Source organism: Biomphalaria glabrata, chromosome 9, assembly GCF_947242115.1.
Source record: "Biomphalaria glabrata chromosome 9, xgBioGlab47.1, whole genome shotgun sequence".
NCBI lineage: Eukaryota > Metazoa > Mollusca > Gastropoda > Planorbidae > Biomphalaria > Biomphalaria glabrata.
Genome location: NC_074719.1, coordinates 3,226,286 through 3,253,912, shown reverse-complemented (window position 1 = coordinate 3,253,912; position 27,627 = coordinate 3,226,286). Strand labels below are relative to the sequence as shown.

At 36.2% G+C, this 27,627-nt stretch overlaps 1 protein-coding gene and 1 long non-coding RNA gene across 2 annotated transcripts; both read left to right on the top strand.

The window, feature by feature from the left end:
• The first annotated feature begins 518 nt into the window (after positions 1–518).
• LOC129928225 (uncharacterized) lies at positions 519–9,243 on the top strand. Its single transcript, XM_056041513.1, has 2 exons — positions 519–540; positions 2,795–9,243. Exon 2 carries the CDS (start codon positions 2,836–2,838, stop codon positions 4,231–4,233), a length of 1,398 nt encoding a protein of 465 aa, XP_055897488.1. The 5' UTR covers positions 519–540; positions 2,795–2,835; the 3' UTR covers positions 4,234–9,243.
• A 17,270-nt stretch (positions 9,244–26,513) lies between these two features.
• On the top strand, positions 26,514–27,177 carry LOC129928009 (uncharacterized). Its single transcript, XR_008779595.1, has 4 exons — positions 26,514–26,645; positions 26,698–26,832; positions 26,902–26,949; positions 26,992–27,177. It is a non-coding gene; the product is annotated as an uncharacterized LOC129928009 (long non-coding RNA).
• Positions 27,178–27,627: the final 450 nt, after the last annotated feature.

The following is a 27,627-nucleotide window of genomic DNA, read 5'->3' as shown; positions in this document are numbered from 1 at the left end:
CTAATACATGTCTCAAAAGACCACTGGCAACAACTGCCCACAAGTTACTTTCTAACTGAAATTACTACAGACTTTTCTAAGTCGCTACTGTCCATCTGTCCGGACTAAAATATACTTGACCACTCGGTCCAAAGAATAACACTTGACTTCTAACTTGACTTCACTTGTCTGCTTGACTTGACTGACTGGCCTCTAAGTCTAACTTTATTCATTCTACTTCCTGTTTTCTACATCAGGAATTCCACGTGTCTTTTAAACTCTTAACATGACGTGAACTTTAGATCATGCAATGTCAACTAAGACTGTGACAGAATGCCGCCATATTTATTTTATAATGCCGTTTCTATGTTGTCGTTTTTATTCAACAGCCAGACACTTTTTTTATAAAATAAATATGTTTGGCTTATTGACATGCTCAACCAAAAAAGTAAAGATAGGTTCACTTTTCCTGGTAGATTCTACATTCAGAGTTCCAATGCATAAACACACAGAGATTATAATACCAATCCATCGGAGGAAAAAATCAGGGTCCAAACGTAGGTAAAGATACATTTTTCAACCTTTTTTTTTTTTGAAAGGGAGATTTCTACACTTTGTGCCGACAATTCGGTGGGCCGGATGGAACCACGTCGCGGGCCTGATCTGGCCCGTGGGCCGTATTTTGGGCATCACTGGAATATGTGATGTAGAAACTAGTCGGCAATTCGGCCATTGGGCAGACTGGGCTCTATGGCTTTGGTCGGCAACCATTTCTTTACTTAAAATGTGAGCAACATAACAGCTAGTTTTACCACCAACTCATTTTCTTGTCTCTTTTTGGTAAATATTCTCATAAATCCTCCAATCTCTGGGTGTAGTTTAACTTTTATTCGAGGCTCAAACCAAGAATGACGCCATATTTGTTTCATAATGCCGTTATAAATGTTTTCTTTTTATTACTTTTTTTAAACAGCCACACTTTCTTCATTAATTAAATATGTTGGTTTATTAATATGTTCCGCAAAAAAGATCCATCCACTTTTCCTGGTAGATTCTAGAGTCCCATTTCAGAAACGCACAAATGTTAAAGGTTAACAGTGAGGGCCCTTTCATAGGAAAAGTTGCATATTTCAACCTTTTTTTTTTTTTATGAAGGGGGGATTTTCTACACTTTATGCTGACGTTTTGGCGGTCCGGATAGAACCAAATCGCGGGCCGGATGTGTTCCACGGGCCGTATTTTGGGCATCACGGAATTAAATCATTAACCAATTATTTAGTCAAATAGTAGTAATTAATTAATTTTGCCTAATCTGGAAAATGTACAGAGCTTACGGGACAAAATCCTTGCAATTAGAGAGTTCTAAAAGGGGTTGTTACCAGCGTGCAAGTAGGACAAGGCATACAAGTAACTAGACCATGAGAGTAACTTACACAATTGTGTACAGTTATGAATGGTCTAAAATAAATGATACAATCTCAATATAAGCGAGGTTTAAAAACAATCAATAGAAAAATAATAATAATAATTTTTAAAAGAAAGCTAATCTAAGGGAAAGAAGTGCTAATTTATCTGAAAATGGTAGTTTTTAGCTCCCTTTCTGTATCAAACCAAATTTCTTTTGTTCCCCTGGCAATTAAATTATTAAATAAGAACAATCTGGTATAAACTTTGTCACATGTAAATTATGAGTGAGTCTAGTGTGAATGTACACTTTGGTTTCTTATTGTTATAATGTTTTTTGTTTGGTGTAATGCACAATTTGTAAGACGAATTTCCTTACGGACAATAAAGATAATTATTATTATTATTATTTATTTATTAATTATTACTAATCGATTAAAAAATTTGCTAATTATTGAAATGATTCGTGTATTGTAATTGACTATGAATAATTATGCACGATTTCAACTTGATCAGAGAACCGGAAGTGGGAGAAATAACGTGTCAAAACGTAAAATGGGGGTTAAATCCAAATATACATCCACATCTCTCATTAAGTAGCATTTATTCCCCTTATTTCTATATCAAACAAGATTATTAATCTCGAATAATTAATTAACTAATTGTAGTTGTTTTTTTTTTAATTGATTCGTGTTTTCTCAGATTCAATAACAATAATAATCATATTCGTTCGTTGGTAAAAAAAAAAACCGCTACCATTATCGATATCGCCGTACCACTGTCTCATAATTTAAGAAACAAAACTAAGAAAATATGGGAACCTGGGCTTGGAGATTAAGCGTCTATGCGTCCAAAATAACAATATACCCCATTGTTATAGTAACTGAGGGGATAATAACAACTGACCTCACAGACACCTTCAAGGCCCTTGACATTCCTAGGAACATCTTCGTTGCCTGTCAGAGGGCGGTACTGCTGCAGACCTGCCACATCACCAGAAAATTCCTCAGTGGAAACTGTTTAAAGGGACTACGATGAATTTTGTTTCTCTTTAGCGAAACTCGACCCTGGCAGCGCCAGAGAATGACTACTCGTTCATTTCTAAAAAAAATAATAATATTTATTATCCATACAGAAATTGGTCTTACAATGTGTGCATTACACCAAACAAAACATTATAATTATAGAAAACCAAAATATACATTGACACCAGACTCACTTATAATTTACATGCGAAAAGTTGAATGAATAATGAATAATTGTGCAAAGTTTGAACTGCACACGATAACTGGAAATCAGAGAAAAAAAAACATTTTTACCAGACAGACAGACGGACAGAGTGAGTTGATATAAGCTTTGTAAAAAAAAAAGGTATTTTTATTTATTTAACTCTTTTTCTATTTTGTTTCAGAATTGGGAAATACAACCCACTGGAACAACCTTACTGAAACCATGGCAACTGATACAGATCTGGTGCATGCGACCATTATACTTCCGAATTTGATCTTCATTCTCTTATTGATTGTGGTCAGCAATGCCTTGCTGCTTCGGAAGCTCATCTCTAAGGGAAACTTTTCCCAGCATCCAACGTCCGTGACCTTCACCTCTCTGGCCATCGGAGATATACTCGTGTTTCTTTTCCCGTTTCTAATGTCTTCATTGTATCGCGACTCCGAGTACTACAATATCGATACGTATTCCAGATACTACAACTACTATTACCTGATAATGCTTTACGGTATCGGTTTAATACAAGTTGGAATCGTTGAGATGTTTAGAGGCAAGCTCTCGACTCTGCAAAAATATTTGAGAGTTGTCTTATCTTGCACGTTGATTGCTCTCCCTTGGTTTGTAGCGACACTTGCAGTTACCTCCCTGTTTCCATCGTATTTAGACTTGAAGGAGAAACTGAACCCTTCTTGGAAACAAAGTCAAGAATCTTTATCTCAAATCAGTACTATCATCGTATTTGTGCTAGGCACTTTGGTTCTTATGACTACTTTATTTCTATGGCTACATATTAAAAGAAGAAAAGTGGATGCTGGTACTTCAGACCAATGGTGTGATGAAGGTCAGTCACGTGATAAGTATGTTAGTATCAGTGACATCTACCAGAAAAAATTTGCAAGTCTGAATCCAATGGTTAAAGAAAAAAAGAGCCCAACTCTAGTGGTGCTTATTTTTGCTATAGCAACAGGGGCATTCACTCTTCTTTCGTTCTTTGTCACAGTACAGAGTTACCAAAACATGGACATGCGCAACGCCCAGAACTTTATGTTCACTGTGTTTTCTTTATCTCCCACAATTCATTCATTCGGCGCATGCGCCGCGCTTCTATTTATCCTTCGTCTGCTAACAGAGCAAGAAAATAAACTAAGTCTTACAGAGACCAAGTCTGATACTAAAAGTTCTACAAGTATCTTAAACACTAGCACCTCATACTCTGATAAGAGCTTATCCTTTACTGAGGAGACGGTCAAAGAACGAACTCCGGACTCGTCAGAAAAGTGGAGGAATCATTTGTCATTCGAAACATTTCTCAGTCCTACCGAAACGAAAGAAAAGGATCAAAGTTTTTATTTCACAGACTCGAAGTCAATGATGTCATTAAACCGAAGTCTTCAGTTTTCAGAGTTTAGAAAACTTACCCCGAAGACATTATCTGACAAACAATTGCGTAGATTAATGATAATAAATATCATTTACATTGTACTGGTAATTCCGTATCATATATTTTTGTTGGCTGAAAATCTGGATCATAAATCTTTATTGTACATAATTGTATCCGATTGTTTGATGTTAATGGTTCTATCAAGATCTTTTGTCACGCCATTGATATTACTCTATTAATACTTGGGTTTTTGGTATGGGATGCTTTAAGAGCCTGACAAAAATAAAAGTGCTATTAGAGCATGAATGGGTTGCCTGAATCAGCCAGGAAAACCAAAGACTTGGCGTAGGACGTAATCATCTTCTTTTTGGTGTGACGTCTGTATTTTATAAGATAAGAAGATAGGAAATAAAATAACAAACTAATCTAAAGAAGTTTCGGACAGCTAGGCCTTAATGTTCTTCTAGAATGTAGTGAAGCATGTCATGTGTCTGACATCAATGTGGAGCCAGTTTAAAACATTTGGTCCATGAAAAGACACTCATTTAGGTCTGTCTCTAAGTTAGGTTAAACGTGAAACAAAAAGTCCATGTAGGTCTCTAAGTTAGGTCAAACATGAAACAAGAAGTCCATGTAGGTCTCTAAGTTGGGTCAAACATGAAACAAGAAGTCCATGTAGGTCTCTAAGTTAGGTCAAACATGAAACAAGACGTCCATGTAGGTCTCTAAGTTAGGTCAAACACGAAACAAGACGTCCATGTAGGTCTCTAAGTTAGGTCAAACATGAAACAAGACATCCATGTAGGTCTCTAAGTTAGGTTAAACATGAAACAAGAACAAGTCCAATAAGCGCAGGAATCTCTTTTGTGGACAAGATGTAAACATGTTTTTGAATTATCCGTTTCCCGTTAGTTCTTTGTGTATATTTTATTATTTTATATTTTTATTTTTGGTCTTCCACTTGTAAAGCTGTAAATAGCTGGCGTCTGTATAAAGTCACTAACTCACGACACGACTGAGATGTATTGTAATATATCTCCTTGTCTAGAGGGAATGTATAGCTTTTTAACGTGCCATTGTAATATATGTGGGGAATTATCTTCTTATTTGTACAATAGCTTTAAACAGGAATATTTTTCTGTTACAAAGTGCCCCAATGGTTGCTGTAGTTCAGAATAATAGATTTATTTAAACTACAGCCATATGAAAAAAGCTCTTCTATGGGTCTGTGTTATCTTTTAATGTGAAGAATATGTGAGTTCAATTATGATTCAACTTGTTATCAATGCTGTTAGATTTGTGAAACTTAAAATGTCTTGTCGTTTTGCGGTAATGGTATATTGAATTTTTGTTTTATTGAATCAATAAATTCAGTTTCACACTTCTAATATCTTGTCAGGTGCAATAAATAATTGTGCAAAGTTTCATCTTGATCCGAGAATGGGAAATGAGAGAAAAAAAAACATGTTCAGACAGACAGACAGACAGAGTGAGATAAACTTGATGATGATAAATGATGTTAAGAGAGAAGGAGAGATAGAGAGAGACAAAGTGAGTGACAAAGAAAGAGAGATGGAGAGAGAGTGACAAAGAGGAAGAGAGAGGAGAGAGAGAAGGAGAGATAGAGAAAGAAAGTGAGTGACAAAGAAAGAGAGATGGAGAGAGAGTGACAAAGAGGAAGAGAGAGGAGAGAGAGAAGGAGAGATAGAGAGAGAAAGTGAGTGACAAAGAGAGAGAGATGGAGACAGAGTGACAAAGAGGAAGAGAGAGGAGAGAGAGAAGGAGAGATAGAGAGAGAAAGTGAGTGACAAAGAAAGAGAGATGGAGAAAGAGAGTGACAAAGAGGAAGAGAGAGGAGAGAGAGAAGGAGAGATAGAGAGAGAAAGTGAGTGACAAAGAAAGAGAGATTGAGAGAGAGAGAGTGACAAAGAGGAAGAGAGAGGAGAGAGAGAAGGAGAGAAAGTGAGTGAAAAAGAAAGAGACGGAGACAGAGAGCGACAAAGAGGAAGAGAGAAAGAGAGAGAGAGAGAAAGTGAGTGACACAGATAGAGATGAGCTACAATAACCATGTCAATGTATTCAAGTTTCAAAATACTTGTCATTTTGTTATCACATTTTATTGACCTCAATTGTGGAGGACTCGTGATCTTTACCTGTATATTCACTTTTTTTTTTTTCTTCGTTTAGGGTTTAGGACTTGGTCAAGATTTTGTCACTTTTGAAATTCTCCCTTTCTTCAAGACCCTCCAGGTCTTTCCAAACACTTCTGTCGCATGCACATATTTGTGACAAAGTTTTAAAAAATACTCGATTGTTTATGTGCTATGTTACTATATAATCCACATTTCTAATTAGTATACTGAATATTTTTTATTTGCTTTAGTTTATTTTTAAAAAAATATTTGTGGGGCTTTCGTATCTAGTAAATTTTATGGAATGATATGGAATGTAAAGCCGTGTTCTGTAATAATCCAAAAACCCAAACATGTGGTATTTGCTCGGTGTGTTTGTCGACTGCCAATTCTCGTCAGCACCAACTCTTCAATACCAAGCTTGTCTGCCAGCAGTCTCGCCATCCTGAAGGTGCCATCCCTAAAGTATCCCTCAGCATGGTCAAGGTTTTCTTTTGGATTATATCATTATTGTGAATGCAGATGTGCTGTTGAGCGGCCACCTAAGCCAAGATGGACAGACTGCAACATCACAGAAACTGGCTCAAGAAGGGATGAATATTTGACGTCAATTAAAAGACAAATCAGAAACTCATGAGAAGCATGCACTGAGTACACATAAGCAATTTATCTGGTTTCACTTACAGTACAACCACTATTTTAAAATACACCAAACAGCCAAAGATCTTTTCGAAGTTGTGACTTAAAGCGCAAATGAATTCGTATTTCTCAGTCTCACCGTGTCTCACATAACTTTAACAGCAATGCTCTCCCTTGTTTTTTTGAAACGTCATTCAGGTCATCGATAACAAGGTCAAGTCTGTGAGACGCGCGATGGACAAAGGCTGCCTTTGGATATTTTGACGAATCCTTGATACAAGGGCTCAAGAAAGAACTGTTAAATGGCTACGGGTACAACGCTGAAACATTTCGAAAGAAATGTCAGGTAGGTGGATCCACAAACGACCATCAACTTGGAAAAGAATTTCTTCAGTAAATGGCTAGGATAACATAGTGAACACCTATAAAAGTCTATAGAACTTTATTCTAAAGATGTCCTACAAGGGCTATCAGAATGGCTATCAGAAGGGCTATCAGAAGGGCTATCAAAAGATCTCAGAAGGGCTATCAGAAGATCAATCAGAATAGCTATCAGAAGGGCAATCAGATGAGCTATCAGAAGGGCTATCAGAAGAGCTATCAGAAGATCTATCAGAAGGGCTATCAAAAGATCTCAGAAGGGCTATCAGAAGATCAATCAGAATAGCTATCAGAAGGGCAATCAGATGAGCTATCAGAAGGGCTATCAGAAGAGCTATCAGAAGATCTATCAGAAGGGCTATCAAAAGATCTCAGAAGGGCTATCAGAAGATCAATCAGAATAGCTATCAGAAGGGCAATCAGATGAGCTATCAGAAGGGCTATCAGAAGAGCTATCAGAAGATCTATCAGAAGGGCTATCAAAAGATCTCAGAAGGGCTATCAGAAGATCAATCAGAATAGCTATCAGAAGGGCAATCAGATGAGCTATCAGAAGGGCTATCAGAAGAGCTATCAGAAGATCTATCAGAAGGGCTATCAAAAGATCTCAGAAGGGCTATCAGAAGATCAATCAGAATAGCTATCAGAAGGGCAATCAGATGAGCTATCAGAAGGGCTATCAGAAGAGCTATCAGAAGATCTATCAGAAGGGCTATCAAAAGATCTCAGAAGGGCTATCAGAAGATCAATCAGAATAGCTATCAGAAGGGCAATCAGATGAGCTATCAGAAGGGCTATCAGAAGAGCTATCAGAAGATCTATCAGAAGGGCTATCAAAAGATCTCAGAAGGGCTATCAGAAGATCAATCAGAATAGCTATCAGAAGGGCAATCAGATGAGCTATCAGAAGGGCTATCAGAAGAGCTATCAGAAGATCTATCAGAAGGGCTATCAAAAGATCTCAGAAGGGCTATCAGAAGATCAATCAGAATAGCTATCAGAAGGGCAATCAGATGAGCTATCAGAAGGGCTATCAGAAGAGCTATCAGAAGATCTATCAGAAGGGCTATCAAAAGATCTCAGAAGGGCTATCAGAAGATCAATCAGAATAGCTATCAGAAGGGCAATCAGATGAGCTATCAGAAGGGCTATCAGAAGAGCTATCAGAAGATCTATCAGAAGGGCTATCAAAAGATCTCAGAAGGGCTATCAGAAGATCAATCAGAATAGCTATCAGAAGGGCAATCAGATGAGCTATCAGAAGGGCTATCAGAAGAGCTATCAGAAGATCTATCAGAAGGGCTATCAAAAGATCTCAGAAGGGCTATCAGAAGATCAATCAGAATAGCTATCAGAAGGGCAATCAGATGAGCTATCAGAAGGGCTATCAGAAGAGCTATCAGAAGATCTATCAGAAGGGCTATCAAAAGATCTCAGAAGGGCTATCAGAAGATCAATCAGAATAGCTATCAGAAGGGCAATCAGATGAGCTATCAGAAGGGCTATCAGAAGAGCTATCAGAAGATCTATCAGAAGGGCTATCAAAAGATCTCAGAAGGGCTATCAGAAGATCAATCAGAATAGCTATCAGAAGGGCAATCAGATGAGCTATCAGAAGGGCTATCAGAAGAGCTATCAGAAGATCTATCAGAAGGGCTATCAAAAGATCTCAGAAGGGCTATCAGAAGATCAATCAGAATAGCTATCAGAAGGGCAATCAGATGAGCTATCAGAAGGGCTATCAGAAGAGCTATCAGAAGATCTATCAGAAGGGCTATCAGAAGATCTATCAGAAGAGCTATCAGCTATCTATAGTGCTTTTTTGTGACGGTACGTACCGGTACGGCGTACCGGCACCTTTTTCAATGTGGGGAAAAATTATTACTTTTCTTGTATTTTAACGTTTATTGTTAATTTTATTTTAATTAATTAATTTTATTAAAAGTTAGCCAATCCATCACTGAGTACCGGCACCTAATTTTTTTTATTAAAAATAGCACTGTATATATATATACCATAATCTACTTTTATAACTATATTTCTATGCAGCTTTTTATTTTGCTTTTGGATATTAAAAATATTCTTGAGGCTTTCGTATCTACTTAATTTTATTTTATAATTAAACTTTATCCATTAAAAAAAAATTTAGGCTGGAAGTGTGTTTTGTTACTGTTAATTTGGACTTTAAAAAAAAGTTTACTCTTTCTCTCCGTAATTATTGTACCTCGTTTCGACGGATTTCTTCTGATCATTACTAGTTCACTCCCCTATTATGATTAAGCTTCAATAGCTTTGTTGTTTGTTATCAGAAAATGTTGTATTTGGTCTAGAATTAAAGGGGAATGCACGCTCTTTTTATAGGAAACAAAATAAAGTTTATAAAATTAAGTATTAATTTAATTTAATGAGGTCAAATCAACGATGGTATCGTCGATTAGGAGAGAAAGAGTAAAGGTTCTATTTAACGCACATTAGTACAATTTACATTTTGTTCTAGCATTTATTAAATCTTGTAAATGTGAAATTCAAACAACTGATTAGTTTGTCGTACGTCAGGTGTGGTGTCCAACCAGATATCAAAGTATCTTGTAGCATTTATGTCTCTGATATATCCTTTACGTGATTTGCTAAAAGAATATACTTATAAACTCATTCATATTTTGGACAGTATACCACAAAGAAATTCCTTTTATTCAATAAATTCTCTTTGTCACTATGGTAATGAAATGTCAAATTCTGCTTTGCTAGAAACATGTGATATCAAAACCTTTTGAAGATGTCCCGCAATTTTTTTTTTAATTTATTTTTTCCGTAAACCATATCCTCTTTGAATGCCCCTCCCTAATCCACCTTAGGGCAGATCCTACTTCCACTACAGCCCAACATAACCAACACCCTGTACGGCAGTGCTGAACAACTGAAGAAAACAGCTCACTATTTTTCCTTGGCACAGTCTGCAAAAGAGCTCACAGCTCAGCAGCAATAAAGCTGGCCAGAAGAAGAAGAAGAAGAAGAAATTTATTTTTGGCGTCAATGATAGATTTCTGTGCAATTTGTGTGTAACTTAAGTACGACTATCAATGTTTTACAAACCCTAATGAATATTCTTCAAACTTTTTTTTTCGGACACGTAATGTCTGAAGAATGTTGTCATTTGATAAACAGTGACTATCAGTTGGCTTCCTGATTGTTGTGACTCAGTTAGGCTACTATACGGCATGTGTGGCCAACCGTGACACACGGTCAAGAGAGGGTACCCTGGCCAGTTAGTGAAGAAACAAGTTCCTTTAATTGTAAAGTTCCTTTAATTGTAAAGTTCCTTTAATTGTAAAGTGCCTTTGATTGTAAAGTGCCTTTAATTGTAAAGTGTCTTTAATTATAAAGTGCCTTTAATTGTAAAGTGCCTTTAGATGTAAGGTGCCTTTAATTGTAAAGTTCCTTTAATTGTAAAGTTCCTTTAATTGTAAAGTTCCTTTAATTGTAAAGTTCCTTTAATTGTAAGGTGCCTTTAATTGTAAAGTTCCTTTTATTGTAAAGTGCATTTAATTGTAAAGTGCATTTAATTGTAAAGTGCATTTAATTGTAAAGTGCCTTTAATTGTAAAGTTCCTTTAATTGTAAAGTTCCTTTAATTGTAAAGTTGCTTTAATTGTAAAGTTGCTTTATTTGTAAAGTTGCTTTAATTGTAAAGTTGCTTTAATTGTAAAGTTCCTTTAATTGTAAAGTTCCTTTAATTGTAAAGTTGCTTTAATTGTAAAGTTCCTTTAATTGTAAAGTTCCTTTAATTGTAAAGTTCCTTTAATTGTAAGGTGCCTTTAATTGTAAAGTTGCTTTAATTGTAAAGTTGCTTTAATTGTAAAGTTGCTTTAATTGTAAAGTTGCTTTAATTGTAAAGTTGCTTTAATTGTAAAGTTGCTTTAATTGTAAAGTTGCTTTAATTGTAAAGTTGCTTTAATAGTAATATATGTACAAGGCTAATATTTATATTCAAGCAACTCCTCTAGATGTTCTTTACTTACCCGTGTTGGCAACACACCTTCTCTGTCTCCAGCCCACTAACTGGCCAGGTACCCCCTCTTGCCCGTGTGTCACGGTTGACCACACAATGTGTCACGACACTGATATTATATGCTTTTCAGTAGCTTTGATGAAAACATGTCTTTAAATAAATACAGAGTTAATGTCCATGCAGCTGGTATATAGCTGAGACTAAGTTTTAACGTTTTGCTGGAGATATAAAGTATAGTGTAACGTTTTGGTCATTTTGATGAAATTTCAACCAAAATATATTCAAGCAAAAATATATAGGCAATAGAGAATTATATATTGATGGTACATAAACATAATCGGATATATAGCCACTGACCTTTATGGGGTCTTTTTGTATTACAAAAATGCATCTTTCTGATTTGGGTGCCACCCCCCCTTTTGGGCGTCACCCGGTACGGCCCGCACCCGCCGCACCGCCCAAGTGACGCCACTGCCTCCCTGTCCCAAGAAGTAAATAGATCGTGTGTCTTGACTGATTCAAACAAAACTGGTCAATGTAAGGCTAGTCTAAACTGCGTGTAGTCGGTCATGACAAGACAATCAAGCGATAGTGTTTGTTGTGGGTTGAGTGGTCTGGCGAGAAAATACAGACTGCCGTGATTAGTCAAGCATGTAAATCTACTTTTAATACGCATTTTTGTCTTTGCTTACAAGATCCTAGATCTAACTGCATAGACGAAAATATATTTCTTTTACAAGAATGTAAACGTTACTGTAATGGTTTTCCGTTATACAGTAAGCCAAAAGATTAAATAAATAGGTTTGTGTAACGTCACATAGAAACTCGGTGAAAGTCTGACCGTTTTGGATGCGCTGGAAAATGACGTCCGAAAAAAAATTTAAATTACTAATTTATTATTGCAAATAATAAAAAAAAACAATAATATATTAATTATCTGTAAATCGAAACACATATTATATCAAAAATTGTCAAAACCATCGGAGCTTCCCTTTAAGGTTGTCTTTGAAATGCTTGCATTGACCACCCACCTCCTTGAGAACGCTTTCCTGCACACAGCACACCATAAAATAAAGTCGCTTGGGAAGGCGACTTTCAGGCAAGAGGACTGCGCGGACTGCATGTCCCGCTCATTGTAAATGAGAATTTTCGCTGTGGCGCGGATACTGTTCATCAGCTTCATTAAGGATTTCAACGTCTGGTATGTGGTCAAACCAGTTCACTTATAGGGACACACACATAGAGCGGCACTTTTTTCAAAGAGACACACATATTCAGAGAGACACACACACACATCTATACACTATCATATGCAACGGGCCATGACATGATGGTTGTTTAATTATGGCACAAAACATTGTTTTAAAATTTTTTTTGGAAAATTGAATATCCTAACCATGGCCACTGCTTCACATATATTTCGTGAAGTCAACAGGTCATTCAATGTAGTCGAAATTCCTGCATCGGTTACATATTTCTGGAAAAAATGATATCGACGAAACTGTTCCTCTTATACTTCGCAAGATGTCTGTAAGCTTCGTTTGCGAAAATTTTAAATATGGCGACGCCCTGTCCGTTGTTTTTACAGTCATACACTCTGCTTGACAATACGCTGCCTACATGAATACTTCCGGCGTTTATGGTGGCGCGCAGTCGTTTGCCCAAACCCACGCCCTTTGGACAACTGGGTCTTTCAGGAAGTGTTAACCCGTCACTAAATAGCGACGTATGCTACGCTGCGGGTCTACTAGTATATTACTATTATACAAACAGTTGAGCATGTGACCAGCCATCAAGTGACCAAACATGTGACCAAATATGTTTTATATTTCTGAGAAGTGCTTTGGAGAAACAAAACACTGAGAGATAAAATTATACAATTGCTGGAATCTGGAATCCGACCCCAAGCTTGGCACAAAATATTCAAATACCAAAGAACCTTTTTTTTTTTAACCTCATTAGATTGTGCTTATCTATTCATAATGTATATATGTGATCAGGGCCGCTGTGAAGGTTGTGGCCGACTGCGTGCGAAATTTTAAAATGCCGCTCACCCCTTCCCCCTTTATTTTTTTTTTAAATGTTTAGAATAGAAATTAACGTAATACAATTTCAATATAAACATTCCTTTTTTTTTTCCGGAAATAGTGTTGCCAACATAATTTTTAAGCGTTATAAAAAGTTCTTCATGGAGTTCTTCCTGGCGTTTGCAACGCATTTTTTCCTCAAAATAAGAAGAGAGAATATTTTTAAAAGGCCAATATTAATGTGTTTTCTTTTAGAGCGGACTTTTCATTCTAGTAAAAATAAACGTTGAGGGTCATATTAAGTCTAATAATAAAGAGTTTTATGCGAGGACATTCCAGGTACATATAACACACGGACGTCTGTAATGGGCGTGGTCTTTTTATGATCATCTTCGTGGAAAGTAAGACGTCTCTGTCGCGGATCTTATTTCAGACCAAAATCGTCACTATGATGAAGATAAGGAAAGCCAGAAGATCAGACTAGCGGAGACGTTTACACAGGATTTCTTTTAAAAGTTTCTACCCATATTGTTGCATACGCCTCTCGCGAAGACGGTCTACATTTGACAAGGTCTTATTAGAAGATGAACGACGTCTCTTACTTAAGATACCGGTATTTTAATTTTTAAACATTGGTAATAATGTCATTTTACTAATATTACTAATATATTAATAGCTTCAATGAAAATAGAGCCTTTTTTTTTTGTCGTCCCCCTCTCCCCCCCCCCTTAGCTGTTGGTCGGTCGTTGGCTTGTAGCTTACAACTCAATGTAGTTCTACATCTATAATCTCCCAAAACTGTTCTACGCTCAACTAACGGCCATTTCTTAACACTAAGACTAAGACTAAGACTGCTTTATTGATCCTTACGGAAATTTGTTGTGATTACAAGGACTCTTTTCTCATATAAAGATAACACAACAGAAAAATACACAAAAATAATACAAACAACATAAAGAGTTCATTCAGCGACTACACACAGGTATCTTGGTGCATTTCATGTTCCCTGATCAATGAGTGGCGGTGATAGAGTCGGACCGAGTGAGGTACGAACGAGTTTTTGTACCGCTCCGTTCTTGTTTTGATTGACAGCAGTCGCCCACTTCGCGACGACATGACGTAGTTTTGATGGAGCGGGTGACCGTTATCTTCCACAAGTGAATCGACTTTATAATGACTAGATCTGCTTGCAAGGCGGGGTATTTTACTAAACAATAATATTCATATGTAGTAAGTAGATACTAAGAAGAAAAAAGTAACAAATGTGTTGACTGATCTGCTTCTGTAAGCGTCATTCAAAACAAATATTACAAACAATCCGCGAAAATTCAATGTCAGAAAGGAATCTTTGGCGCGACGCTCAATTTTTTTTTCATAAGTTTCCAAAATAACTTCCGTGTACGAATATCTTTTTTTTTTTTGTTTTTGTTTTTAATGGATAATGGGATAATTAGGATTTATATAAAACATTAAAATATTTAAGTAATTTTTAAAATTAAACTAAAAATTAAAAAAATAAAACAAACCTGTTGATGTAATACAGTACATTAGAAACATCTTGCTTGAAACATTACAAACTTGTTGATCTAATACAGTACATTAGAAACATCTTGCTTGAAACATAACAAACTTGTTGATGTAATAGAGTACATTAGAAACATCTTGCTTGAAACATAACAAACTTGTTGATGTAATAGAGTACATTAGAAACATCTTGCTTGAAACATAACAAACTTGTTGATGTAATACAGTACATTAGAAACATCTTGCTTGAAACATAACAAACTTGTTGATGTAATACAGTACATTAGAAACATCTTGCTTGAAACATTACAAACTTGTTGATCTAATACAGTACATTAGAAACATCTTGCTTGAAACATAACAAACTTGTTGATGTAATAGAGTACATTAGAAACATCTTGCTTGAAACATAACAAACTTGTTGATGTAATAGAGTACATTAGAAACATCTTGCTTGAAACATAACAAACTTGTTGATGTAATACAGTACATTAGAAACATCTTGCTTGAAACATTACAAACTTGTTGATCTAATACAGTACATTAGAAACATCTTGCTTGAAACATAACAAACTTGTTGATGTAATAGAGTACAATAGAAACATCTTGCTTGAAACATAACAAACTTGTTGATGTAATAGAGTACATTAGAAACATCTTGCTTGAAACATAACAAACTTGTTGATGTAATAGAGTACATTAGAAACATCTTGCTTGAGACATAACAAACTTGTTGATGTAATACAGTACATTAGAAACATCTTGCTTGAGACATAACAAACTTGTTGATCTAATACAGTACATTAGAAACATCTTGCTTGAAACATAACAAACTTGTTGATGTAATAGAGTACATAAGAAACATCTTGCTTGAAACATAACAAACTTGTTGATGTAATAGAGTACATTAGAAACATCTTGCTTGAAACATAACAAACTTGATGATGTAATAGAGTACATTAGAAACATCTTGCTTGAGACATAACAAACTTGTTGATGTAATAGAGTACATTAGAAACATCTTGCTTGAAACATAACAAACTTGTTGATGTAATACAGTACATTAGAAACATCTTGCTTGAGATATAACAAATCTGCTAACATACGGAATAAGTTGTTGGCAAGGTAACGCCTCATCTAAACTGTTTCAACGTCTAGAAAACATCATTAAAAAAGCATCAAAAATTACACTCACAACATTACCACATTTAAAGGAACTTTTTGAACAAACGTGCCTAAGAAAAATCGAAAAAATCTTGGAAGACAACGGCCACCCGCTCCATCAGAACTACGCTAGGTCGTCGCGAAGTGGGCGACTGCTGTCAATCAAAACAAGAACGGAGCGGTACAAAAACTCGTTCGTACCTCACTCGGTCAGACTGTATCACCGCCACTCATTGATCAGGGAACATGAAATGCACCAAGATACCTGTTTGTAGTCGCTGAATGAACTCTTTATGTTGTCTGTTGTATTTATGTGTATTTTTCTGTTGTGTTGTCTTTATATGAGAAACGAGTCCTTGTAATCACAACAAATTTCCGTAAGGATCAATAAAGCAGTCTTAGTCTTGTTGATGTAATACAGTACATTAGAAACATCTTGCTTGAAACATAACAAACCTGTAATACAGTACATTAGAAACATCTTGCTTGAAACATAACAAACCTGTTGGTGTAATACAGTACATTAGAAACATCTTGCTTGAAACATAACAAACCTGTTGGTGTAATACAGTACATTAGAAACATCTTGCTTGAAACATAACAAACCTGTTGGTGTAATACAGTACATTAGAAACATAACAAACCTGTTGGTGTAATACAGTACATTAGAAACATCTTGCTTGAAACATAACAAACCTGTTGGTGTAATACAGTACATTAGAAACATCTTGCTTGAAACATAACAAACCTGTTGGTGTAATACAGTACATTAGAAACATCTTGCTTGAAACATAACAAACCTGTTGGTGTAATACAGTACATTAGAAACATCTTGCTTGAAACATCACAAACATGTTGGTGTAATACAGTACATTAGAAACATCTTGCTTGAAACATAACAAACCTGTTGGTGTAATACAGTACATTAGAAACGTCTTGCTTGAAATGACCTTTCGTAAAGCTGAAAACAAGGAAAAGAAACTGTCTGCGTGTGTGGTGGGGTGGGGAGAAGTCGCTAGGAAACTGAGAGTTTGAAAAATAATACAATGGCATTCTTGTCATAGTCGAGGCCAGGGAGTGGTGACGATTCTCCTTGCAGATCTTAAACAGAACGTTTCGGCGCCATCGTTTTGCTTACTAAATATTGTAGATATTTGCTCTTAACGCCTCTTAACTAACTTTGTGTCTTTAAAAATATTGACACATTTTTTAACGATTTGCATGTGTCTTTATTTCTTGTCTTATCTAGTCACAACTTACGCATCATTCTATCAGACACACATTTCATTGTTCAGTTTAGAAAAGATGTACCCTGACCCTAACAATAAAATGATCACTCTAACGAAAATCAGCCAGATCTATAATTATCATTTCCTTAAAACACAAATCTGAACAAATACAAACATCCAATCATTGGATTCACTCCGTGGTGTTGCAAGCTTAAAGTTTGCCATGTAATCAGATAGGCCTAATGGAAGTCCTGGCCATGGTAATAACAAAGACAAATACTGGCCAGTATTTAATGTCTGGTTAGTGTAACAGAACTAGTTCAATATAGTCAATAGTTTCCAGTTCGTAAGGACATTTCATTACTCTTCGCTGAAACTTGGAATCTGCACTAGTTCATTGCCGTAGAACTAAAATACTTAATCAATAAAAGCTACATCTAAGATGTTTATAATCAGTTTATTTATTTAGCGTGGACCGGTTATAACCTTTTATTTTTTTTTAAATTTTAGCCTTAAACGAATAGGCTCTATTTATGTGATTATAATTTGGCGTAGGCATACGAATACCTACTTCCACGTTTAGCTTCGTAGGCTGTTATCAGTTTGAGGCGTATGAATACATAAAAATGTTATTTTCTTTAGTTTCAGTTCGAAGTCATAATGATCCAATGAGATGCATCCTATTCATTTCATAAGCACACTCTCGTTCACGGAACGAATCTGTTGTTTCGATCCTAAATGATCTCTGGACTCCTGTTCATTATGTTTCACCTCTATAGAAATGGCGAGATCTTTGACAGCGAGAACAGATCTGATCAAGATAGCGATTCGACGGTTTCGCAAACTAAAAAGCTCTACGTGGCACTGTACGTCAGCATGTCCGTGACCTGTCTGTTTATTGTCCTCACCAATGGTATTGTCATGCTGGGCCTGTGCCAGGCGCTGGTTCAAGATATTCGCAAAGGATTCCAACCAGCAGTTACTAAAGGTGGCAACAGCTTCATAACAAAGATTCTGTTAACATCTATGACATCAAGCTGTGTATTCTACGGTGCGTATATTATACCCATTTTCATAACAGGCTCCATAGTACATGGAAAACTGGTTATAAGCTATTCCGCATGCGCTGTTGGTGTGTATCTGGACTATATGCTATGTCTTGTAACAAATTTACACATAGTCTTCCTTGCAACGGACATGTACTTTCTTATATGTAAGCCTCTTGTCTATAGATTACTAACTGCTAAGACTGGATACGCTCTGGCAGTTACAGCATGGACGTTGCCAACTCTGATAACAATTTTATGGATAGCTCTACAAAGGGAACAGTTAGATCAGTGCTCTGAAAATGTCCATAATTTCAACAACTTGGACCACGCCACATTATTTTCCTTTGTATATGGAATACTATTTTTTCTAACATTGCTTCTAGTCTGGATCATATACGGAGTCGTTCTGCATTTTATATACCTGTTTCATAAGCAGGCCATGAAAAAAACAAACCAGTTTGGTCCTCGTATCGTGAACACCCCAGACGCAACGTTTCAACATGGGCATTTGGAGACTTCAGCGTCGCGGTTGAGAGCTAAAACATTCAAAGATGAAGTAGTTTTAAAGTCGAGATTTCGAAGCAGTGTGAAAAGTTTTCGTTTCATTGGTTTGATTCTGTTGTCTTACACGGCTGGTTGGTCGCCAAGCTGGGTCGCCTATTTGATGTATGACACCGCTGGCGCCGTTGTTCCGTATTGGCTGAATAAACTGTTGAGCTGGTGTACACACATCAGTTACGCCATCAACCCGATTCTATACTGTTCTAATAAAAGTATTTTTCGCGACGTTAAGAAAATCTTGCGTAAAACAACTTAAAATGTGATCGGGTAAAATGCTTTTTAAAAAATCCTCTCATCGTCTGCCTCTTGATTTTCGTCGTAGGGGGCGCTGTGACAGTTCACGTAACCCAAATCCCTACACTTTTCCAGTCATCGGCTGTTCTTAGCAGGCAATGTCTAAAGCCTCTTCCCACCTGTTCTGAGGGCTTCCGTGAAAGTGTGGCGCCAAGTTGTACTAGGATGTCATCGCAGCTCTTATTATACCCATGACTGGGAACAGGGGCGTAACTAGGGATTTGGGGGCCCGGGGGGATTGACCTCTTTGGGGGCCCCTTGCATTTTGACATTCGACATATGTCATGAGATAATGTACGCAAAAATATATAAGCCCCAAATCAAATTGGTTCCGTATATCAGTAAACTTAACAAAAAGTAATCATCAAGACTCTTTTAATGAATAATACCTTTGTTTATTAGTTAAATAATGCACACGTGACAAATCTAAATTGATATCGCTTCACGTCGTGCATTCTGTGCAGCAAAGACATCTATAACATCAACTACATCGATACTTTCTAGTATTTGTGACTTCACTGACATTAAGGCCATGATAAGCCTTTCTTGCGTCATTGTGCTCCTGAGATAGTTTTTGATGAACTTGAGCTTTGAGAATGATCTCTCACATGACTTAATGGAAGTGGCCTGAGTTAGCAGTATTCCGAGGAGGTTGCAAAGTTTGAGCACACGTAATTCCCATATGAAGCCTGTTTCCTCAATATGTCTATTGGTGATTGTATTACTGGTTTGTTGATGACAAGTGCTCGTGCATCAATGACATTATTGAAAAAGCGATTTGCCATTTATTTCATCATACAAACAGGAAAAGTAGCACAGTTTGTCACAAGCGTGTCTTCTAACAGGTGTCTTGGTTCAAGAAGAAACCCAAAGGTATCCATTTTCTTTCCAGCCTTTGGAATCTGCCCTTCATTTCCATATGAAATCTGTCCAGCACTTCTGTCACAACACGTTTGAATTGCAGTTGTATTGACAGTCCTACATTAGAACTCAACTTCCCATCAAGTCTTTTCTTTCATATGGTTGTTTTGATTACAGGGAATCCATAGTATTCACTACCTTCTTTTGCTTTTTCGATGGATTGGGTTTTTGTCAGTTTCTCATCATTTTGCAGAAAGCATGAAAGGGTGCTAATTTGTTCAGCAGCTTCCTGTATATGCAGTCCAGACTTTTGTAGTTTCTTCCGAACTATATTAATTGGGCACAGGAGCTTTGACCAGAATTCCAGATAGGCAATAAATTCTTAATTTTCCACTGCATGAAGAAGATTCTGTGCTAATATTATATGGCATTACGTCATTGTTGGTTGTTTATGTTTTGTGCGAAAGCAAAAGGATTCAGGGTATACAAAAGTGGGAAAGATCCATATCTCGTTATGCTCGAGTATAGAAATACTCCGATAAGTGGACTGCCGTATTCACCATCAGAACTGCTGACGAGTAGAAGACTCAGGGAATCATTCCAACTGATTACAAACTATTGAAACCATTGGTAGCTGAAAATGCAGAGACATTACTCAACGAACGACAGATGAAAAGCTAAGTGAAATACGATGCAAAAGCAAGGCTACCTAAAGATTATTCTGTCGGAGAGTTCGTCTAGGTCAAACATGGCAGAAAGCAGTTGTCATAAAAAAAAAACATTCAGCACCCAGATCTTACATCATAAAGACAAACGAAGGAAAAACATACAGAAGAAATCAACGCTTTTTAAATAAGAGTTTCGATGAAGACAACTCTGGGTACTATGATACCGATGGAGACAATGAACTGCAAACTGTTGGAACAAACGAAACAGACAGTTATAGACCAACGTCTAGAGAACTTGTTCAGTCAAGACAACCAGAAGTGGACGAATTGTTAAAGTTCCCAGTAGACAGTGCCGGTCGCAGTGGGCGCCGCGCTTTCATAGGCCCCGCGCTAATTCCAAGTGTACATTATTAAATTAAACAATTATAACGTATATAAAATAACAGGGTTTTCGCGACCTCCTGATTTTTCAGGGCCTCCAGGAAATCTCATTAAAAGGCAAAATATACGATAAAGTCCTGAACTTTTTTTGAATTTATTCAAATCTCCTGAAGAATAGACGAAATTGACGTTTTGGGGTGCCAATAAATAAAAAGTGGCATTGCTAGCTTTCATTTGATAAAAATTTATTGCAAAGACGAAAGTAGGCCTATTTTCTAATTCCAAAAAAAAAAAAATTTTGACATTATGCTTATCCCTACCCAGAGTAGGCCCCTCGCGATCCGTTTTGCATAGGGCCCCGCAAATGCAAGGGCCGGCCCTGCTAGTAGATATCACTATTAAGAACTTTAAAAGGAAGGGTGTGATAATAACTTCAATAGGAAGGATGTATTAATATTATATGATATTACGTCATTATTTTTTGTTTATGTTTTATGCGAAAGCAAAAGGACTAAATAAAAAGAGAGAGTTTCCATTGGATTGAGGAAAGATGAATAGAGGTGTAATAACTCGAGTGTGAAGTTTAATACTGAAATTATAGACGCCAAACCCGAAAAATGGACAATTTTAGCATTGTTAAGAATAACTTTTAGTTATACTCGATTCTGTAAATTTTGCTTCAAGGTTAATTAGTGTAGCCATATAATACTCGCCATTTAGATCTATTATTACTAAAGGTAACAAGATACCTGGAATTCGCTGTATATCATGCAGTTTTATTCGTGGCAACAAAGTTTAAAATGAATAACATATTTCATTTTTAAAAACTGATCTCTGCGGCAAAAATATTTTTAAAATATCTAGGTTTAGTCTTTGTGATAAATTTAATCCATAAATGTTGATTAAAAAAAGACACCCGTTGACACTATTTGTCAATCAAATATATTAATTTATGTATTTACAAATAAATTTCGGACACCCATTTGGGGGCCCCCCCTAGGTGGGGGCCCGGGGGGATTTTAAAATTCCCCCCCCCCTTAGTTACGCCACTGACTGGGAAGCTGATTTTACTCTTTCAGATTTTCCACAATTTGGTCATGGCAGCAGATGCCAAGCTTAAACTGGTTTTTATCTCTTGTATTGATCCTCCCTCTCTTGTTATGTTTTACCCTAGGTATTTAAATGAGTCAACTTCTAATGTTAAGCCATTAAAATTACTTTTGTATGACGCATCTTTTATGCTGCAGCAGTGCTATGGTTCAATTTCTGTCAGTAAACTCAAGTAATCCAATACACTTGCTGTCTATCTGATATGAAATGTATTTTAGGGATGTGCAAATAGCAAACTTTGAACTATTTGCAAATCTTGATTTAGTTCGGTTAGTGCATGGTTAGGATAAAGAAAGTTCGTTTGGTTCGTACTGATCAGTTTTAAAGTTCGGGTTGAGTTCGGTCGAAAGTGAGGTTTGAGTTAGGTTCGTACCCCATGTCTGTCTGGACTAATTTTTGTGAAGGTTTCTTCTCCCACTTCCCATTCTCAGATCAATTAGAACAATTTATTGTACCGGCATCTAACAAAACACGAATCAATCCAAAAATTAACAAATAAATCATCTTATTCTCTCTGTGGCATTTTACGTCTCGAGAGACGATCTTTTCCCTTTGCAACTTCTTGTGTGACTAAAGAGGCCAATCCTTGATACACAGCTGCGATCGCAGGTTGGGCATATATAATCACCAGGCGCCGTTGCATTTTCACCCTTCTTTCTGCTTCTGTTGTGTATGACATCTGCAATCTGTGACCCTTCCTTTATGCTCTCTCTCCATGTGGATCTGTCCAGTGCCACCTCTTCCCAGTTGCCAGTGTCGATTTTGAAGAGCTTCATGTCGCGTTTGCATATATCCGTATAACGTAAAAATGGGCGACCAGCGGCTCTCCTGCCTTCTATTAGATCGCCATACAGGATGTCCTGTGGAAGTCGACCTACTGGCATTCTACGAACGTGGCCAAGCCAACCAAGGCGTCTGCTGCTGATAACAGAGAGGATGTCCTGGCATCCTGCTCTATGTAGCACTTCCTCATTGGTTATCTTATCTTGCCACCTTATTTTAAAGATCCGCCTTAGGCATCGGAGGTGGAAGACATTCAGCTTTTTTTCCTGCCATGAATAGGTTGACCATGTTTCACTTCCGTACAGCAAGGTGCTCAACACACAGGTCCGGTAGACTAGGGCTTTGGTACTGCTAGTCAGCAATATGTTGTCCCAGACTCTTTTCTGCAACCGTGACATGGTGACCATTGCCTTGGCTATCCTGTTGTTTATGTCTTTATCCAGTAGAGTGTTGTTGGATATGATGGAGCCAAGGTAACAAAAGTGATCAACAACTTCTAGTGGTTGGCCATTATTACAGCATTGAGATATATGAGTGATGAGTTCTTCTTCTTTTTATAATCTTCTTGTTTTTTTTTTAAACAGTATTTTTATATTGTGTTTGTTAATATTCCTGACTCATATTATCAAACGAAGAAACATTTGCTGGTCTTTCTTTACTTGTGCCTACATATTTCTGGAACTGTCAATGTCAACCTTACCTAAAGCTATTTCAAGAGCATCGGTTTATTGATTAGAGCCTGGGCTTGTGCCCAAAATTCAAAACACCATGACCAATCTGACTTCCGCTACAGTCCAAGGAAATGCAACGCAGTTGTACACTTTAGTGGACCGTTTGTAGTTTTTAGAAGGATACATTTTTATATTATATAAATTGTTATACTTTAAATAAATATATAAGTATGAAGCCAAGTTTTGTTTGCATGTTTAAAGTTTAAAATTTATTGTGCAAGACGTTGTGCTTTCAATTTTAAATATGTCCGCACGTTAAACCAAATATGCTTCTTAGAATGAGTTTGTTTTCTTTGTATAAGTCCTGTGGGGTCCATGTGTGAACGTAAAGAGAACGATTTTATAATTAGATGACACCGTCCCTTGTTTAACAATGGGATGATTACATTTGTTACCTGTACACTTTCCATGTTTCATCCGATAGGAAACTATAATTTCTGTTTCTGTTGTTACGATTCTCTCTACCAGGCCTTCTGTCAGCATTGATCTACACATCTAACTTAAGTAGGTCTACTTGATAACAAGGATTCTAAAGTAAAATGTCACTTTAATATCTCGTTCGTTCCTCACTCGGTCAGACTCTATCACTGCCACTCATTGATCAGGGAACATGAAATGCACCAAGATACCTGTGTGTAGTCGCTGAATGTTGTCTGTAGTATTTATGTGTATTTTTCTGTTGGCTTTATATGAGAAAAGAGTCCTTGTAATCACAAATTTACGTAAGGATCAATAAAGCAGTCTTAGTCTTAATAAATAGCAGCCACAGTGGCATAGCTGGGGGGGGGGGAGAAAATTTTCAAACCCCCCCCCCCTTGGGCCCCAACATGAGTGTCTTTTACATTAAAAATTAAATATTACGCAAAAATGCAGGAGCCCCCAAACGATGAGAAGTTCCTAGCTACGTCCCTGAGCAGCCGATTGGCTACATTATCTATAAATGTTTTGTTGTACATAACATAACTCACTTAGTCTCTCTGTCTACTCCTGGTCCGAGACACTCAACACTGACCTGCAACGTCACAACATGCGGGCAGTCTATATCAATAGCTCGTTGCCGATAAACTACCCACATGTTGTGACGTTGCAGGTCAGTGATCAGGACTTCTATGACGATTAACCCTATCTTTCTGCCATTAGAGTTATAACAAGTATGTTTAACTATTTCATCATCGACGATTGATTTAATCCATCATGAATCACTTAATTGATGAATTTTTAAAATGTGTTATATGTGCATAGACAAGTTGATTACATTTTGTTTTTCTGATTTCAATCTAGCCACTTATCTTCTTATCTTATATAATACAGACGTTACTTCGAAAAAAAAGAAGATGATTACGTCCTACGCGTCATGCATATTAACCAATGACTTAAATTCTGCCAAGTCACTGGTTTTCCTGGCTAGCTCAGGCAACCCATTCCATGCTCTAATAGCACTAGGGAAGAAGGAGTATTTGTACAAATTTGTCCTAGCATATGGAACGAGGAATGTGCCTTTATCTTTGTGTCTTTCATAGTATTTTATTAAATTTTGTTTTTGTATTTGAAGATTATGGTTCAATGTTTTAGGTATAATTGCTACTTTACTTTTGAGTCTTCTGTCCTGAAGGCTTTCTAAATTTAGTGATTTTACTAAAGGTGTTACTCTAGTCAAATGTGAATATTCGTTTGTTATGAATCTCACTGCTCTATTTTGTGTCTGTTCCAGTTTCTTAATGTTTTCTTGAGTTGAGGGTCCCAAACAGAGGGTGCATATTCTATTATTGGCCTAACCAAGATTAAATAACATTTTAGTTATATGTTCCTATTTGATTTATAGAAATTTCTTTTAATAAACCCTAATGCTTTATTTGATTTTTTGATAGTTTCATCAATATGTGGATTCCATGACAGTTTTTCATTTATTATAACAACTAGGTATTTTGCGTTTTTAGTCTGTGTTACTGGTTTACCATGAATAAGATAAGTTGAGTTAATTTGTTTTAGCTTTTTTGTTACTCTTACTTGTGAGAGTAGATTCTATTTTAGTCTAAATATATCGCCGTGGAGGATAAGCTCAAAACTAATTTCCCTTGAAATCTAAGATGGCCGTGAAGTCCGTCCTTCGCTTAAAATGTCGATATGACCTAAAGCGTGGGTTGGGACTGGTCCAGTATTGCTAGCTTTAGCCCTAGATAGCGCGTACACAATTTAGGCCGAAGTCACTTAGTGAGCTTAAGTGATATATAAGTGATATCTTAGTCTATGACAATATTCTTGCAAAACTAATGATCAAAACTTAATCATCTCGTCATTGCTAGCACCTGTCTTTAGTTCTTTTGCTTGCATTAATGATATAAAATAGACCCAAAATAATTTTCATCAACACATAAAATATAAAAATAATCTTTATTCATCTTATTTCTCGTCCAATGCATAAACATTTCATGAATAAAACATTAACAAACGACCAATGGATGCATAATGCTCTTAGAGATGTGCCATACTTAAAAGAACTAAAACAGCATTTGTATAACAACATATTTTTAAAAATGTGTAAGTAAAACAGCCATACAATGAATTTACTTCAACACAATATATCACTATTTACTTAATTCAATTCTCACGTCTGCTACTATACAAATATTGCACTTTCAGAAAACAGGGAAACAAATATTGGAAAGCATACTTTTGATTTTTTAAAATATTGCATTCACATAAAAATAATAATATAAGATACAAAGAACTATAACAATTCAACACATTGAGAAAACAGGTAAATTCATAGTTATTCAAGATACAGGTAAATTCATAGTTATTCAAGATACAGGTAAAGTCATAGTTATTCAAGATACAGGTAAAGTCATAGTTATTCAAGACACAGGTAAAGTCATAGTTATTCAAGATACAGGTAAAGTCATAGTTATTCAAGACACAGGTAAATTCATAGTTATTCAAGACACAGGTAAAGTCATAGTTATTCAAGACACAGGTAAAGTCATAGTTATTCAAGACACAGGTAAAGTCATAGTTATTCAAGACACAGGTAAATTCATAGTTATTCAAGATACAGGTAAAGTCATAGTTATTCAAGATACAGGTCAAGTCATAGTTATTCAAGATACAGGTAAAGTCAAGTTATTCAAGATACAGGTAAAGTCATAGTTATCAAGATACAGGTCAAGTCATAGTTATTCAAGATACAGGTAAAGTCATAGTTATTCAAGATACATGTAAAGTCATAGTTATTCAAGACACAGGTAAAGTCATAGTTATTCAAGATACAGGTCAAGTCATAGTTATTCAAGATACAGGTCAAGTCATTCAAGATACAGGTCAAGTCATAGTTATTCAAGATACAGGTCAAGTCATTCAAGATACAGGTCAAGTCATAGTTATTCAAGATACAGGTCAAGTCATTCAAGATACAGGTCAAGTCATTCAAGATACAGGTCAAGTCATTCAAGATACAGGTATAGTCATAGTTATTAAAGATACAGGTTAAGTACTTTACTAATGATAATTATTGAAGATAAAAGTGAAATACTAATACCAATGATAGTTAACCTAAGTACATAAATAGTTCTACAAACATTACATTTTTAAAAATGTGTAGCCATACATGATTAAATAGTCTACTTCACACTAAATAAATCTGTTCATATTCCTAATGACTACACATTGTGTGTTGTGTGTGTGTTGTTCTTTTCAACACATTCACTACATTGTCATGAAATATTCAAATTAATTAATCAATGGATGTTTTAAAAAAAATGGATTTGATGAAATGAAACTTTTGCATGAAGTCTTATTAAGAAACTGTCACAAATAATCTGACTAAGCATCATGGAATGACAAGAAGAGAAGAAATAAAGCCATATAATATAAAAACTCCATCAGATGAAGTCTAAGTCTTGGTGTTGGTAAAAACTATAACAAGGAGAATACTGGAACTAGCTTTAAGAACATTTTTGTTTTTACATAACTTGCCCCCTACAGCCTGACATAATTATATTTTAAGAATTCCAACTCAATAAAATAGACATGATACACAATGTCAACTATGCATGCTGCCTCAAAGAAAGCATGTTCATTATCAATCTAGTATT

Bases quoted from the DNA above. Each gene is read 5' to 3' on its own strand.
- LOC129928225 (XM_056041513.1), top strand. From the start codon at position 2,836: ATGGCAACTGATACAGATCTGGTGCATGCGACCATTATACTTCCGAAT.